General features: G+C 38.8%; 1 protein-coding gene across 1 annotated transcript in view; it reads right to left on the reverse strand.

Moving 5' to 3' along the window:
• Positions 1–220: 220 nt before the first annotated feature.
• LOC133290382 (protein FORGETTER 1) overlaps positions 221–17,598 on the reverse strand; it is a 41,259-nt gene continuing 23,881 nt past the window's right edge. Inside the window, exons 17-27 of the mRNA XM_061488453.1 lie at positions 9,694–9,787; positions 5,588–5,685; positions 5,374–5,509; positions 5,081–5,187; positions 1,742–1,837; positions 1,556–1,643; positions 1,333–1,453; positions 1,051–1,162; positions 851–974; positions 492–569; positions 221–400 (exon numbers count right to left, since the gene is read on the reverse strand). Coding sequence (XP_061344437.1) covers positions 221–400; positions 492–569; positions 851–974; positions 1,051–1,162; positions 1,333–1,453; positions 1,556–1,643; positions 1,742–1,837; positions 5,081–5,187; positions 5,374–5,509; positions 5,588–5,685; positions 9,694–9,787 — 1,234 coding nt within the window. The remainder of the gene's footprint in view (positions 401–491; positions 570–850; positions 975–1,050; positions 1,163–1,332; positions 1,454–1,555; positions 1,644–1,741; positions 1,838–5,080; positions 5,188–5,373; positions 5,510–5,587; positions 5,686–9,693; positions 9,788–17,598) is intronic.

Genomic DNA, 17,598 nt, shown 5'->3' on the forward strand with positions numbered 1-17,598 from the left:
ATATATATATATACACTTAAATTTCATTTTTATCTTTTTTCAAACTCTTCATATCTTTCATTTGGGATCATCTACCACCGACCCCAGTTAGTTTGGGATAAAGGTGGTGTTAAAGTTGATGCATCTGTGAACATAAAATAAGCTCAGGGATTTAAATTGGCAACCTTAACACAGAAGAGACAGAGGTGCTCGATAATTAAAATCAACTTCAAATTTAAATTTAAGGAAATGAAATCTGAATTAAGGAAACAGGAATACATAACAAAATCCATGAATGATACCTTTCAAATGCTAAAATGAAATGACGTTTTCCCAACCATTCCCTCTTGGACTCGTAGAAGCCATCATTGGCTGAACCAAGCCCATCCTTCTGCTTTTCATTCAGCATGGTACTTGCCAACTGACATGTAAATTATAAATATAAGTTAGCATATTAAGTTTGTTGGTGTAAAGCATACCATTAGATTGCCCATGCAGAAAAGAACAAGCACCTCCCATGTGATTCCGCGATCCAAAATGAATGTAAACAGAATTGTCGAAGCCCCAGTCATTTGATCAACATGAACTGTCTGCATAAAAATAAAAATTTCTCCCATCCATATTAGTTATATAATAAAGTTAACATGAATAAGAGAGCGAGCCTGGAGCAATGGTAAAGCGGCTCATTGTGATTGAAAGGTCACAAGTTCGAATCCAGAATACAGTTTCTTTGCAAATATACAAGAATAAGGCTACGTATAAGGATTTCCCTCACCAATATCCTCGCTAGTCGAGATTTAATCGAGAGTGATTTAATAAAGTTAACGCAAATAAATGAGCTGAGCTGCGACGAGAAGTATAGTAAACAAACCTTTGGAGTCCCTTGTAGTTCAATGACATTAGCTTTCAAGTCAACAATGCCCGTGTCAAGGTTACCTTCAATGCGAGCATTCCGAACAAGAAGATCCAAGATACTCACAAAAAATTCAAATAGCCTGTTGATATAGTAGTATTTAGCATATTAATGAACCTAATACTAAAAACTAGAAGCATCATGTCATAAAGACAGACCTATTCTGAATATCAGGAGGAAGTCCCAAAAGCCGGTTGAGGAATCGTCCAACTTCATGCATATCTGAATCAATAATGCGACCAGATAACCTTCCAAGATCTTTACCATTACCTACAAATATAGGAAGCACGTGTTTAGTCATAAGGTTGGGCAGTCCATTACGTGGTATCACAAACAATACTTCAACAGTCAATGGCCAACCGTGAGAGACAGGTGAAAAATTTACTATTATTATCAAACCACTCCATCTAACTTTCAGATGAGAGTAATAAATGAATTACCAAGAACAGTGTCCCTAACTATTCCAACAGATACAAGAGCAGCTTTTGCCTGCACAATAAAATCTTGAATTGTATCTGGTCTGTCAGATGAACATCCTGGAGGTACAACAGGCAGAGAATCCTAAAAAACAATTTGTCAGTAGATGGATTTGAGCATCCTTATCCAATTCCTAATAGGCATTTCAATATACATATTTTGCATTTTCAAAGAATATTATGAAACCTGCTCCATTATTCCTTTGTACATAATCATCAGAGCCCTCTTTCCGTAAGCACTATCATAATTATAAGCACTTAACGAAGGTCCAGCCCTGTAAGCCATCAAGGAAGTCAGGAACAACATAGGCAAAGATGTCAGCATTCATCCATTCGAGCTAATTGGAAACAAAAACTGATAAATCCAACATGCCTGCGGTCCCCTTGAGTCAAAGCACCAAGAGTTTCTAATCTCTTAGCAACAATCGATGCAAACCGTCGCTCTCCACCAAGATTAGTAAAGAGTAACCTGTAAAGCATTAATGAAATAGAGATTAGGTAAAACCTGAGTAGCATCAAGATAGAGCATCAACAAAAAACTGACTGCAACCATTTCAGATCAGGTCTAAAGTTCTTCCATCTTAACTTTATAGGTTTTCATGTTAAAATAGACAGACAATTTACACCAGCAATAAAACTTTTGACAAAGCAAGAAAGCATATCTTGTGTCTTAGGTATAAAATAAACTTCCACATATGGAAACATATAAAAACAAACACATTGAGGAGTTTAGCAGAAAGAGGACATCAATACAACAAAGCTCGAAAGTTTATTAGTGTATCAAAAAGAGGACACCTTGGCAGCTACACTTAACAGGTTAAAAACAGATGTCTTGTTACAGATTCGTAGACCCGACACAGCTCTTTCTCCTGACATGTTCTGAGCAAGTTAAGATTTAAAACAGATGGACATTTATTCATGAATTGTAATTATACTGTTTCCTTTGTAGCAACCTTTATGCTAACTATGCTCAATGATTTTGGCAGAAACAAGGAGGCCAAAACTCCCCGGCAGTTCGTGGTTTTTTGCTGCATCTGGTTAGAAAGAAATGCACGCATAAAAGACACCTAGTTGTCCATAAATATGCTTTGAGAAAGGATTATGTTCTGTTGTAGATACAGAACTACCATATGTAATTAGTGACAAATCTTGACCTTTGTACCAACATTAGTCTGTATATTCGAAACATTTGTGCATCAATGAACAAGCAAAAATATCCAGATTCAGATTTTTAAGTTTCAACTTAGTATCAGAGCTCTTGATTTGAGAGATTTTGCTTTAGCAAAAACCGTAGTCAACCTTCATTGTGGCCAAGCTCTCTTGACCTATTGTCCATGCCTTCATTGCACCCAAAGACTTTATTTTTGGGCTAAAACACTGCCCTTTGCAAGCCACCAGCAGCTACATCATGCCTTGGCAATCCATTCCTAAGAAACCCACTTCCAATACCACGACGAGGCCTTAACCGTTGCAGACATTGCCGACCGCCACCTTCTTTCTGACCAAACAACCTTTCTCTATTTTGGTAAAAGAATATGGTATTATTCATGAATGCACGTGTGCATAATCAACAAAATGGTGTGGCTTAAAAAAAGAATAGGCATTTACTAGAAAGTAGAAATTACAAGAGCTATACTCTTCCAAATGATTGTTCCTAATTCGTATTGGGGGGAAGTTTATTAACAGATGCCTCCTTAATAAATTGGCTGCCATCTCAAGTACTTGGTAATGCCAGCCCTCTTCACCTTAAGACTACTATCTTTCCTTCCATCCTTGTCATGTGGTCTTCAGTCCTGTGTCTTTGGTTGTGTGGCCTTTGTCCATATTCACCACCAGCAAACCCTGCAATAAACTTGATCTTTGGGATTGCAAATTGTCTTCTTGGGTTATGCTCTAGGCTAGAAGGGATATAAATGTTATGACCCTTCTAATTGTCTCTTCTTTATTTCAATGGATGTCACTTTTCATGAAAATCTGTCATCTTCCTCATCTTCAAGGGAAGAGTTCTTATAAAGAACCACTTGAACCCAAAACCTTAAGGTACTGGGTGAGGGTCTTTTTAATGGTTTATATTATTTTCTAACACACCCCCTCACACAAGAGCTCTTTGGACTTGAAGCGTGGATATTGCATAGGCTCAATTTTATTTTATTTTGGGGTTTACCATTTGCTTATTTAATTTCACAAGTGGGGGGCGGTGAGAATCGAACTTGTGACCTTATGGTCATTAAAGCTCTGATACCATGTAAAGAACCACTTCAACCCAAAACCTTAAGGTATTGGGTGAGGGTCTTTTTAATGGTTTATATTATTTTCTAACAATTCTAGTTCACAGTTGAAACTCAGTCCTTCACTAATCGCCCATTCCTTTAATGTCTACCACTACTAAAATGCATGGACTAGTGCCTTTTTCAGGTGACTTACTTGAATTAGCTCTTGACCTAGGCTGGTCCACCACAACTTATCTATGGAAGTGTATACTAATGTTGATTATGCAGGATCCGTTATTTATTGGAGATCAACCACGAGCTATTGTTGGTTTCATTTGAGAATTTAGTAACATGTAGGAGTAAGAAACAAAACAAAGTAGCTTGTTCAAAGTGTTTGTGAAATGCAGATGCTTTCGAGCCCAAGATCCGGCTTTAGTCGAGGCAGCATGTTCAACAAAGCTCAACATCACCCATCCCAAGTATGGTGCAGCCTAAACAAAGCTCTATATTTCAGTAACCTAACCAACCATTCACCTTGAGGAGAGGGTGATTCGTGTGGGAGGAAGTATTATTAGAGATTCCCAAATATCAATAGTTACAAGTAGTTATATTAGGGTGCCAATAATTAGTTAAAATAATTAGTTAGTTAGTTAGAGAGGTTGGAAGAATAAGGGTTTAGCTTAAATATGAGGAGGGATACAAGGGAGACGGGGACATATGTAAGTTTAGAAAAAAACAGGGCATGCTCAGTTGTGAATGGGAAATACTTTGTAAGGGGAAACCCTTGAGGGAGATTTTTTTCCTTTGTTCTTTGTTTGGGAATCAATAAATACTACCAAAGAATTCTTTTTCCTTTCCTTTAACTGTTATTCTCAGCTCTTTCTCTCCAAAAACAAATAACCCATTTCTGGATTCCTAATAATTTTCTTCATATATAAACTTAATTTTTTATCGAACACCCTTGCATTCTATATGCCAAACACCACTGCACTTGCTGACATACACTCAAATATGGAGGGAAGCTCCTTTAAGAAACAATTTATAACAGAAATGATTATAATATATTCTGTTCCCTAACTGTACTTCCTCTATTTCTCCTCTTGCCTCCAAATGTCATCAATCAAAGTCTGTTAAGAATGGCATGGGAGAGCCCAAAACCCTTTACAAAAGATACTTCTATCAATGGGTCAAGCGAAAAACCACAATAAGTGGCTTGACACCACATCTCAACTCAAAACCATATGGCTCAAGCTGTATAGGTCTTTTTTGCACTTGTATGGTCATCAATTGGTTCATGTTTAACCGATGTGGGACTTCACTACTACTCACACTTGAATTTCTAACAAAATCTTTATCCGTTAGGCTCAGTTTTAAGTTAAATATTTTGCAGATATTAAACCGTAGAGAAAATTAATTAGGGTTTAGTCAACAGTAATACCAACATGAAAAGCAAGCAAACAGAAGGAACGAAAAACCCATTTTAATCAATAATGCTCAATGACCTGTATTGGGGTGCTGAAGCTTGATTCGATCGATGAGTTCTTCCAAACTGCTGAATTGCTCGATCAGCACTCCATGGAAGTTCTAGAGTTAAATGAACCCTTCTTTTCTGTTGTGTAAAGGTTGAAGAGCACAGAATGAGGAACACATGACAGGAAATGAAGCATAAAACAGATAACTAAAGTTCAGCCTATCACAAGTTTTCAAGCAGAACATTTGCATAAAACATCATAAATATAGGACAGGCAGCTAATGATATCAGGGATGAAAATACTTTGAAGTCAGTTTGACATACCTGATTTGTGGCTCTTCTATCTGCCTGCAAAGAAACACCAGCTGATCCAGCTTCAGAGATAATAGCAACTAATTTTTTACCGTCCATAAAGAGCTGCTTTTCGTGCATGTTAACCATTTCCATACTGACATCCTTTCTAAACGGACACACAGAAAGATAATTCAGCTACTATGAAATGTTTATCAATAATATAGGGAGACAAACTACAACTCACGTATTACGAGCCTGATAAGTCACTCCCTTTCCATTAGGGGCCCTCACAAGCATGCCTCTCCTTCCTGTCATTTCTGCAACTTTGTCAGGGCCTCCTAGCTGTATATAAATAACAATTATAGTAGCCAGGAAAGAGTTAGATTTTTTGTCTTTTTGGATAGACAAAGAAATTATTATTAAGAGGAAAAAGTATATGAAATGAAAGAGCATAAGACATCTCACAAGAAGACAACCAAAAGAGAATAGAACCTATGAGATTGACCAGTGTAACAAAGCATGACAATCTCTCTGCATGATTGACAGAGAAACACCTCTAAGGAATAACGTGACCATAACACCAAAAGGAAGCTAAAAGAATAACCCTATCCAAATGAAGTCTAGACACAGAAGCATTCCTTTCCAGCCATAAATGCCAGAAAACCGCAAAGACTGAGCACTGCCCATACTTATTAATGTCGGATAGCGGCGCGTAGCGGCTAACCCTCCAAACTGCTATAGCGCTATAGCGGGTAGCGCTACAATGCTACTGTGCAAAGTATACCTAAGTGATACACTAAATTGTACTCCACAAATATAAAACTTAAAATATGAAAATGTGACATAAAAAAGAAATTTGAAGGATCAAACTCAAACATAAATGATTTCAAACATTATAATTCAAATCACAAGCAAATTGAAGGAATTAAAGTCTCAAATAATGTAACACAACAAAATAAAGTGGCAAAATTAGTCAAAAATCGAACTGCCACGTAAGTGAAATGTCAAAATCAAAGAACTTAAGGAACTAATCATAATTGAAATCATGAACATCTAAATCTTTCATCTTCACTTTCACTTGTATCTAAGTTGTAAATCTCTTCCTTCTACGATGAGAACACTTTTATAGAAACTACTATAGTGGCACAATAGCGCCGCGATTCAGCTGCAATAGCGTCCGCTACACTTCGCCTAACCGTCGCGGCGCGGTTTGTGGCGGCCGACCGCTGCAACGCTATGCAACTCCGCTATAGCGCGCTAAAGCGGGGCTATTCACAAGTATGGCACTGCCACAGGATCTTAGCTTCTTTACAAGAACCAAAACCTCTAAAATTAATAAGGAGAACAATGCAAAACCTCTAAAACTTCCCAAAAATCTCAAACACCTTATTCCAAAAAAAAACCACAGCAGAACAATGCAAAACGGAGATGAGACCCAGTTTCAAACTACAACAGCACATTGTACACATATCAGGAGATAGAATTCAGGAAAAAACAAAAAAGTGATAAGGGAACAGAATAAAGAGAAAGAAATCATAGTGAGAGTCTGAGAGTTTTACTATTCTGAAACTGTTAACTGAATAAACTAAATGAACCACACAAGTTCTGTTACAGAACCAGTTGCAAGCCTGTGGCATGAGATGGGTTGCCCATTTGATACCCTTTATGAGTAACAACCAGACAATTCTGATCAAAACTCATGATCTTCCATTTTCATTCTGCCCTGATCTCAACCAAAGTCTCCAATCATTCCACTCCAAGAATTAGATCAAGACCACCTAATTCGAGGATATAGGCATCCACCAGGAAGTTGGTTGTACAAACTTAGATCACCAAGTTCTTAGACCTCCCCTGTGAAAAAACCTACTGACATCCCCTAAACTCACTCCAAACTCCTTGGTCATGGTAGCAGGCAGTCCCAAGGAGATCACCATTTCCTTGGAAATAAAATTGTGACTAGCTCCACTATAAATGAGGAGCAGAATTAGAAATCCTTTTAGGTGTTATTTTGGAGGAAGACATGCCCTGTAAGTTCATTCCTTCGTCATCCACTACCCGGCAAACCATCTCCCAATTGCCTTGATCACTAACTTCTACTGCCCATTGGGAACCCTCCTGCACAGTTCTCTACAGCTTCACAGATCATAAGTTTCAAATGTTGATCTGGACATTGATGTGTATGGCTATAATTTTGTCCAAATTTGAAACACAGACCCTTAATCCTTTGATCTATCAACTCCTGATAAGACAAGTTCTGTGTACCAGAAGCGTGGACTCCAGTACTTCTTTCTGGACCATTTCCTTGTCAAGGCAGCTTCTCAAAATGCCATTGTAGCGAGTTTACATGCTGGCCTGGTCAGGATATAGCAGTCCTAGAGTACTTTCATTCCTTAAACCACTCCGCATTAAACCCTGACTTGCGAGGGTGGGGTGAGGGCAATCCTTATACGCATCCTTCCTCTTCCATATTTATATAGAGACTTTTTCCCAGATTCGAACCTGACCTTTCAGTCACAAAGGAGCAACTTTACCACTGCTCCAGACTCACCCCCTTTACTTCATTCCCTATATCCCAAAAAAAAAAAAGTGTACTACATTTCTGTAGTAGCTGAACCCAGTGATAGAAATCCTTCTCAAGAATAGTATTTCACTGCCAACTGGTTGGACTCGTGAGCATTCCTGAATGCATTAACTTCCTCTCTGTTGGAAATATTATTCCTCCTTGCTACCAAAATAATCTTATAATAATCTAGAGGCTCAAGAGTGAAGACCTCTAATCCCATCTCCTTCGACCATCCCAAGAAAAAAACCAAGTATTGATCATCGGGCATGGGGAATATTGGCTGCTAGCATATTGAAATATGAATCCGCTGAACCTTCCTGCTTCAACAGGGAAAATGGATTACTATTTAATGTTTGCCACTACGACTGAAAATGCTCGCTTCAACTTCTCCCAATCCAAGCTTGGATCTATGTCCTTCATAACATTAAACCAATGCAATTCATTCCCTCCATGAGGAGTCTCCTGTGCAAAGTATCTTTCAGCTTGAGACACCAATCCAACAGGATCATCCCCATAGAAGACTGGAAACTCTAGAGCGAGTTGTTATACTCCCAGAATGAAGGTTTGCCGCATTCTTGCTCTGTTCACAGCCCATGCTGGAGATGTTGGACATGTTGGACAGAGACAACTGTTGACACAGGAATCCATCTCGCACCTCAGCGTGCAATGCTGCAATTCAATGGACTTGGTGATGTCTCCAATGCTAGTTTGCATACACTACAAACAATCACCACCCAAACTCTCAACGAAAGCACTAATTGGATAGGATTCTGGTTCCTATCAATAAAACCAAATTGTATAACTGAACAAAATTAGATCAATACACAGAAATGGCAGATCTATCAGACTTGTTTTCTCTTTCCGCTAACTAATGTTCCCTCTTAATTCCTCAGACAAGCCATTCTATACTGTTCGCCTGTTCCCAACTAAATTGTTTTCTTCGGCATACAAGAACAACTTGTAGGGGCTTTTTGGGCCCAGCTTTGGTGGCAGCTCTGGGTCAGTAGAGTTCAGATTCCTATCAGATACAATATTTACATACTATGCAATCATAACCAGTAGCTTCCACACTATAAACAACCTCAGTTAGTTAAGATGACATTGCTCATAATTTTTAGTTCCAAAAGCAAGTCACTAATCATCTTTATTAGGCCACCTAACGAAATAGGTCAAGACCACAACTAATCTCAAATAATTCACAATTCACATCAACAAACAACCAGCGTCAAAGTTGTTTCCTCTTTACGTAAACAATGAATTGTCACCAGATCAACATCAGCTAGATGATAAGAGTCCTTGAACAATTGATTACACATTTAATTGACAGAAAAAACAATGCCATAGACTACAGAAAAACATCTTCAAATGCAAAGTTAAACATTCCATCAAACTATGGGTGCAGAGAAACTTCCTGATCCCTAATATCATGCATTATAAACAAAAAGTGAAACTATTCTGTGTGCAGGCAAGGATGAAGAAAGGAGGGAGACTCAACTAAAGCAGCAATCTGCATTGGATAATTCAGTACACGATACACCATTTTCCCAAAAATGGGATGTTAAATGCTTCAAACAATTAGGGATATCAAACCGCACAAGAGCAAAGACCGGAAGTTCTAGAACTTCTACAACACCAATCTGATGAGGAAAAGGGCAGCATCTTTATTTTACTGCCCCCAGCATCTATTTATTCATTTTAAAATAAACTGTAAACTTTATAATTAAACTATTCTGCCACATATAAGCAACTGTTCTTCAAAAAGGGGGGATCAAGCTTGTGATCACTACCTGGTCAATAATATCATCCAAAGGATTATTTGGAAGATCCAAAGAACGAATGATCTCTAAAATTTTTGTCTTGCGTTCCAAGGCTGCATCATACCTGTAATAGTTTAATAAAACATTAATCACTTCATTGTTTTTTTTATTTATTTCCATTACCATATAAATGCGTGTGTACTTTGATCAGTTACTGTTGAAAATTAGCTGCTGTGTATTGGACTTGGTCTTAGTCTAGTTTGTGCTTCATCTGATCTTTTCTCTAAGTTAGTTAGTTGTTAGTCTTTTGTCAGAGTTTGTTAGATCTAATTATTGCTCAGCCTTAGTGCTGAATCACATCCCTTTTTTCTCTATAAATAGAGCTCTCTGTATGTCGCTTTGTATCATGAATTCATTTTCTCATAAATACTCAATGGAATTTCTTCTTCTCATTTTCTCTCTCTCTCCTTCATCTCTGTTATGGTCTCATAGCCTTCAATCTGAAGGCCTGATCCATTTTGAGTCAAACAATGTCTTCCACATCAGACTCTTCTCATTCAAGCAAAGAATCCTCAAAAGCAAATCGAGATTCAACAATGGAGAATTGAGATATGGAAAATAAAGCACCACAACTCTTCAATTTATGGAATTGACGGAGAACAACTATTTGTGTAATCAGATGGGGGAGCCTATTATCATGTCACACCAAATGCATCGGTTCTTGATGAATCCCAAAATACCACTTCAATTTGAGTCAGATGAAGATCTCATTAATGGAGTTCAGATTCCAGCATATAGAGTTCCAAGTTCCTTACACAATTGTTTCACACCCCACCTGATTATAAATTTCTTAAAATCTTTGGTTGTGCTTGTTTTCCTTTCCTTAGACCCTCTAACAAACATAAACTGGAATTCAGGTCACAGGAGTCCAATCACAAAGGTTATCTTTGTCTAAATCCAGATGGTCGTGGGTATATCTCAAAGGATGTTCTATTCAACAAAACCAGGTTTCCTTTTTCTTTATGGAAGGACAAAGCACAGTCTCCTAGTCTTACTCCTACTGCTGCCTCTCTTCCCCTTACTTGTCCTGCCTAAATACAACCTTCATCAACCATCTTCTTTTAGTATTGATGTAACAGGTGTTCCATCAAGTCCAGACACTTCCACTGCTAGTGAAAGTACAGCACAGGTTGTCACAACTCCTCATCACATGTCTACTGATTCTGCCTTGTCTATTTCTCCCTCAATTTCTACTCTTGGTTCAAATATGTCTTCTGCATCAACCCTTACTGCTCATAACAGTTCAGCCAGCTCTTTGACCCAAATCAGTTCAGGTCAAACTTCTTTATCATCATCTTCTTCTTATCTTGCTTCATCTTCCTCTGAATATCAGCCTTCCATCCCTGTTAGCCGTGCCTCTCCTACTCACTCCATTACCACAAGATCAAAAACTCATGCAAGATCTCTTGCTCTACTCACACACATGGAACCTGTTAGAATAGTTCATTGCATATATAGAATAGTCCCACATCTTGTGGGCTTAGCCCATTAAGTCATTTAGTCTCTTTAAATAGAGAACTCTTGTACAGTTATAATAAACAATTGTTCAATCTTAAGTTGGTATCAAAGCTCTTTGTTCTGGGAACTTTCGCTTCCGCTAAAACCCTAAACCCACTGCTTAGGTGTTCTCTCCTTCATCTATGTCGTGCGTCCCTCCAGTTTGTTTTTACAACTGTCAGAGTACTGTTCATCAACGGTATTGTTCATGAGGTTACTATTCATCGACGGTACTATTCATGCGGAGCGTACTGCTCACATCGGGTACTGTTCATCGACAGTACTATTCACTCAATTTTTCCTCCTTTTTCCAAATCTATGCTTGGTTCTTTGTGGGTCTCACATTCGGCGCGGTTTCTTCTTCATTGGATATTGTTTGCCTCCGTTTACTTGGTTCTGCAAATTTTTCTATTGCATTTATAATGTGTTTTAATGACAGCATCATCCCCTGATAACTCGGAGGTTAATTCTCCTCCTCCTCCTGCCAAAACTTCCTCAGGTATCATCTCCACTAATGTTGGGCCCATTACCTCTTCCAAATTGAAGGGTTCTGATAACTACAAGAATTAGGCCACCTCTGGTCGTGTTTGGTTATTTGGACAGGGGTATGGGCGTCATCTCACTGTTCAACCTTCTACTGTCCCTAAGGCTGAGAAATCTGATTGGGAAAGGATTGATATAATCAACTTCTGAGTATTCTTTGGCAGTCTATTAATCCAATTGTTTTGGATATTTTCTATTATTTTCAGACATGCTATGACGTATGGGAGGAAGCCAAACACCTCTACACTATTGATATCCAGCAGCTCTATTCTATTATGTCTCAGCTCATGAATTTGCGCAAATCATCTGATATTCAAATGGAAACATATGTTGAAAAAAGTCGATCTTTGATGCAAGCGTACTTGGACATGTTGCCTTACCCTTCTGATGCTTCTGCATATCAAAAACAGGTGGAAAGTCACTTTATGGTTACAACTCTTTTTGGTCTTCCCGAGGAGTATGATGTTGTCCGTTACACTATCTTGACTAGTGGGGATCCTAGTCTATCACTGACCTACCAACGCCTCTTGAAGAATAAGAAACCAATTCTTGCTCCTGATTCATCTTCTGTTGTTGATTCCACTGCTCTTGTTTCCCGTACTGACACTTGTGGGAACAATAGACGTGGTCGCGGTCGAGGCCAAGGCCAGGGCCTTGGCAGTCGTGGTCAGAGACCTTGTTGTAATTATTGTCAGCAACTTTGTCATTTTGAAAATCGTTGTTACACGAAGTACCCTCACCTGCAACCTTCTCTTGCTGCGAATATAGCTCAGTCAGACACTGCATCATCTGGTCCACTCCCTCACTTGCACCATTACTTTCTCTAACCATGCTCTCTCACTGAATCTCCACAACTTATCCACAATCGCCTTGGTCATCCAAGTCTTTCAAAATTACAGAAGATGGTTCCTCTTTTATCCGATCTTCAGTCTTTAAATCGTTTGTCGTGTCAGCAAGGGAAACACACACGCTCCTCCTTTGCCAGTCAAGTCAATGAATGAGTCGATACTCCTTTCTCTCTTATTCATTCATATATTTGAGGTCCAAGTCGTACTGTGTCTGTTTTAGATTTTCGGTATTTTGTTACCTTTATTGATGATTATTCCCGTTGTCCCTAGATTTATTTAATGAAAAATTGTTCCGAGTTATTTTCCATTTATAAAAAGTTTTCTGCTGAAATTCATACTAAAAAAGTTTCCATTTATTTAATGAAGTGTATCTGCATATGAAACTTCTCGTACACTTCTTATTCATATGCAGGTTCCTCTTCACTTCTGGAAGATGCTGTACTTGCCTCTTGTTTTCTCATCAATCACATGGCTTCATCTGTGCTCAACAATGACATTCCCCATAATCTATTGTTTCCAGATGCTCCTCTTTATCCTCTATCTCCATGTCTTTGGTTGTACCTGTTTTGTTCATGATTTCACTACTGGTAAGGACAAGTTAACATCTAATGCTAAGGAATATGTTTCTTTTGACTTTTCTAATTTCTTAGCAACACAAGGTACTTTACATCAAGTCACTTGTGCTCATACTCCACAACAAAATGGGGTGGCTGAACGTAAAAACAAACATCTCCTTGAAACTGCTCGTACACTTCTTATTCATATGCAGGTTCTTCTTCACTTCTGGGAGATGTTGTACTTGCCTCTTGTTTTCTCATCAATCACATGCCTTCATCTGTGCTCAACAATGACATTCCCCGTAATCTATTGTTTCCAGATGCTCCTCTTTATCCTCTATCTCCATGTCTTTGGTTGTACCTGTTTTGTTCATGATTTCGCTCCTGGTAAGGACAAGTTAACATCCAAAGCCTTTAAGTGTAACTTTCTTTGTTATTTTCGTATTCAAAACGGTTATGGTTGTTATTCTCCTGATCTTAAGCGTTATATTATTTCCGCTGATGTCACTTTCCTTGATGAACAACCATTTTATTCTATCCCATCTCAGTTGCCACAGATTGATCAGGTTCTTCATGTTCTTTTTCTTGACTTGTCTTTATCAGTTGCAGGTGACTCTCTCCCAGAGGAAAGACCTATTTCCTCCATCCCTACAAATCGCCATTTTCTCACCAATTAACGTAGTCAGAAAGTGCCTCCTGCAGACTTGACCCTGGGTGACTCATCGCCTTCTCCTGTCATCTCTTCCCTTCTAGACCCTGCAGCAGAGGCTCTTCCCATTGCCCAAAGAAAAGGTACACGTACTACTCATAACCCTTATCCTCTTTATACCTTTTTAAGCTATGACCGTCTTTCTACTTCTCATTACACCTTTGTTTATAGTCTTTCTTCTGTTTCTATTCCTAAGACCACAAGTGAAGCACTTTCCAATCCAGGGTGGCGCCAAGTGATGCTTGATGAGATGACTGATCTTCATTCCAATGGCACTTGGGATCCTGTTCCTGCTCCTCCGAAGAAGTCTATTGTTGGTTGTCGGTGGGTCTTTACGGTCAAAGTTGGACCTGATGGCCATGTTAAGAACCAATACAACCCAAGAGAGCTACATTAATGGTTTTTTTATATATCTGTAACACGCCCAATCACAAGAGAGCTCATTGGGCTTGAAAGGTGGATTATGCATCAAACTTAAGATTGAATAATTGTGTATTACAACTGTACAAGAGTTCTCTATTTAAAGAGACTAAATGACCTAATGGGCTAAACCCACAAGATGTGGAACTACTCTATATATACACAGAACTATTCTAACACTTTCCCTTAAGCTGGTGCATATACATTGTACGCACCGAGCTTGTTACAAATGTATTCAACCCAAGGACCTCCAAGAGTTTTACTGAAGACATTCGCGAGTTGATCATTGGAGTTAAAAAATGCAATTTGATTTCCCCTGACTGAATCTTTTCTCGAATAAAGTGACAATCGATCTCTATATGTTTGGTTCTCTCATGAAATACAGGATTAGATTATATATGTAGCGCAGCTTGATTGTCACAAATGAGTGTCATGGGCTATTTCTGTTCACAAAGATGCAGCTCCTAAATCAACTACTTTAATCAGATTAGCTCGCAGGTAGCAACAACAGTTTGTTTCTTACTTTTCCAATTCCTTCAAAGAAGACACAATAGCCTGAAGTAGAGCACCTATCCGAAGGTGATCCTACCCAATCGACATCTAAATAACCACAAATTTCTGTATTTCTCTGATTTGAATATAATAAGCCTTTCCCTAGTGCTCTTTTGATGTACCGGAGGATCCTCACAGCAGCATCCCAATGAGAATCACAAGGAGAGTCAAGGAACTGATTAGCCATACTAACAGCAAAAGAAATGTCTGGCCTAGTCACAGTGAGATAATTGAGCTTCCCAATCAAGCTTTTACAACGTCCAGGATCAGATAAAAGCTATCCCTGTTAGGGTAATAATTTGATAGTCGGATCCATGGGTGTAACAACTAGCTTACACCCCAACATACCAGTCTCCTCTAGGATATCTAAGGCATATTTTCTTTAATAGATAAAAATGTCTTGTCTAGACTGTGCCACCTCAATCCCTAAGAAGTAACGAAGCTTACCAAGATCCTTTGTTTGAAATTGACTGAACAAATACTATTTTAACTGGCGAATCGCCACTTGATCACTCCCAGTGGTAATAATGTTATTGGCATATACTAACAGATAGAGGCACTTATCAGGAGATGTGAACCTATAAAACACAGAACGATTGACCTTACTGCAGATTAAGCCAAAAGTCTGAACGGCATAACTGAAACGGTTGAACCATACCTGAGGAGACTACTTGAGGTCATATAAGAACTTACGAAGTCTGCACACCATCCCAGACTCCCCCTGAGCAACAAACCCAGGTGGTCGCTTCATGTAAACCTCTTCTTGTAAATCACCATGAAGAAAAACATTTTTAATGTCTAGTTGAGGGAGTGGGCAATGACGAACAGCAGTGAGGGCAAGAAACATGCAAACAGATGCCATCTCAGCGACAGGAGAGAATATGTCACTATAGTCAAGGTCGAAGATCTGAGTAAAACCCTTGGCGACTAAGCGCACCTTACGACGGTCAACATAGCCATCAAGTCCAACCTTGACAGTAAAGACCCACCGACAACCAACAATAGACTTCTCTAGAGGAGCAAAAACATGATCCGAAGTGCCATTGGAATGACGAACATTCATCTCATCAAGCATCGCTTGGCGCATCCTGGATGGGAAAGTGCTTCACCTGTGGTCTTAGGAATAAAAACAGAAGAAAGACTAGAAACAAAAATGCAACGAGGAATAGAAAGACGGTCATAAGCTTAAAGGTGAAATGGTTCTTTACATGGTATCAAAGCCTCGGTATCCCAGATTCGATCCTCGTCGCCCCCCATTTTCTTTATGAAGTTTCTTGACACAGGTGGGTTGGGCCTGATGCATCATCCACCTTTCAAGCCCAATAGGCTCTCTTATGAGGGGTCGTGTTAGAGATATATAAAAAAACCATTAATGCAGCCTCAACCATTAGCTTAAGCTTTTGGGTTAAATTGGTTCTTTACAGAACCTACTACCGTCAAACAAGCCTTAGCCAGTCCACAATGGTTGGATGCTATGAAGGCATAATTTCATGCCTTGCAAACTAGTAAAACTTGGAATCTTGTTTCACTTCCACCAAATAGTAAACCTATTGGGTGCAAATGGGTGTTTAAATTAAAGAAAAATCTAGATGGTACCATCAACAAATATAATGCCTGACTTGTTGCTAAGGGGATTCATCAACAAGAAGGTTTAGATTACACAGACGTTTTCACTGGTGGTTTGGCCAATCACAGTGCGAGTAATGCATACTCTTTCTCTTCCTTTTGGCTGGCCACTAAGACCGTTAATGGTGACTTGATTGAAGATGTATACATGCAGCAACCTCCGAGTTTTGAAGCTTCTGATAGAAGCTTAGTTTGTGAACTCAGTAAGGCATTATATGGGCTTAAACAAAAGCACCAAGAGCTTGGTTTGACAAGTTCAAGCAGGCATTAGTTCTTTTTGGTTTTTCAATCCAGCAGTTGTGATCCCTCTTTATTCATGCTTCGTCATGCCAAGAGATGTGTTTATATCTTAGTATATGTTGATGATACTATTGTTACAAGTAAATGATGTTGCATTTATTCAGAATCTCATCACTGATTTAAATTCAAAGTGTGCTCTTAAAGATCTTGGTAACTTGGAGTATTTCTTGGGGGTAGAAATCAAGAAGCATCATTTCGGTTTAGTCTCTCTCTCATAGTCTAAATACATCAGGGATCTCTTAGCTCGTTCGAATATGACAGATGCTAAAAGTATTACATCTCCTATGGCTACAAGTTGCATGTTGACAAGACATGGTTCAAATTACTTTGATAATCCTCATCAATATTGGTCTATTGTTGGTGCATTGCAATATGCAACTATTACTCGAACAGAGATTAGTTTTGTTGTAAACAAAGTATGTAGTTTATGGCTGAACCCTTACATGACCATTGGAATGCTATCAAGCGTATTCTCAGATATCTTAAAAGGGACAATTTCATATGGTCTCCTGATTCAACCTCCTCCAGCTGCCCTCTCACCTTGATAGCTTTTTGTTATGCAGACTGAGCTAGGGACCCAGATGACTGCAGGTCTACGTCTAGTGCTTGTCTTTTCCTTGGTCCCAATTATGTGCCTTGTGGTCCAAGAAGCAGACCTTGGTGTCTAGGTCCAGTACAGAAGCTGAGTATAAAAGCGTGGCCATTAATTCAGCAGAGATTCTATGGATTCAGTCTCTTCTTTGTGAGCTTAAAATATTGTGACAATATCAACATTGTTGCTCCTTCTCATATTCTTGTCCTGCATGCTAGGACCAAACATATG

Source organism: Gastrolobium bilobum, unplaced genomic scaffold (genome assembly GCF_033153095.1).
Source record: "Gastrolobium bilobum isolate Gb01-03AN ecotype WA unplaced genomic scaffold, APGP_CSIRO_Gbil_v1 utg42413, whole genome shotgun sequence".
Classification (NCBI taxonomy): domain Eukaryota; kingdom Viridiplantae; phylum Streptophyta; class Magnoliopsida; order Fabales; family Fabaceae; genus Gastrolobium; species Gastrolobium bilobum.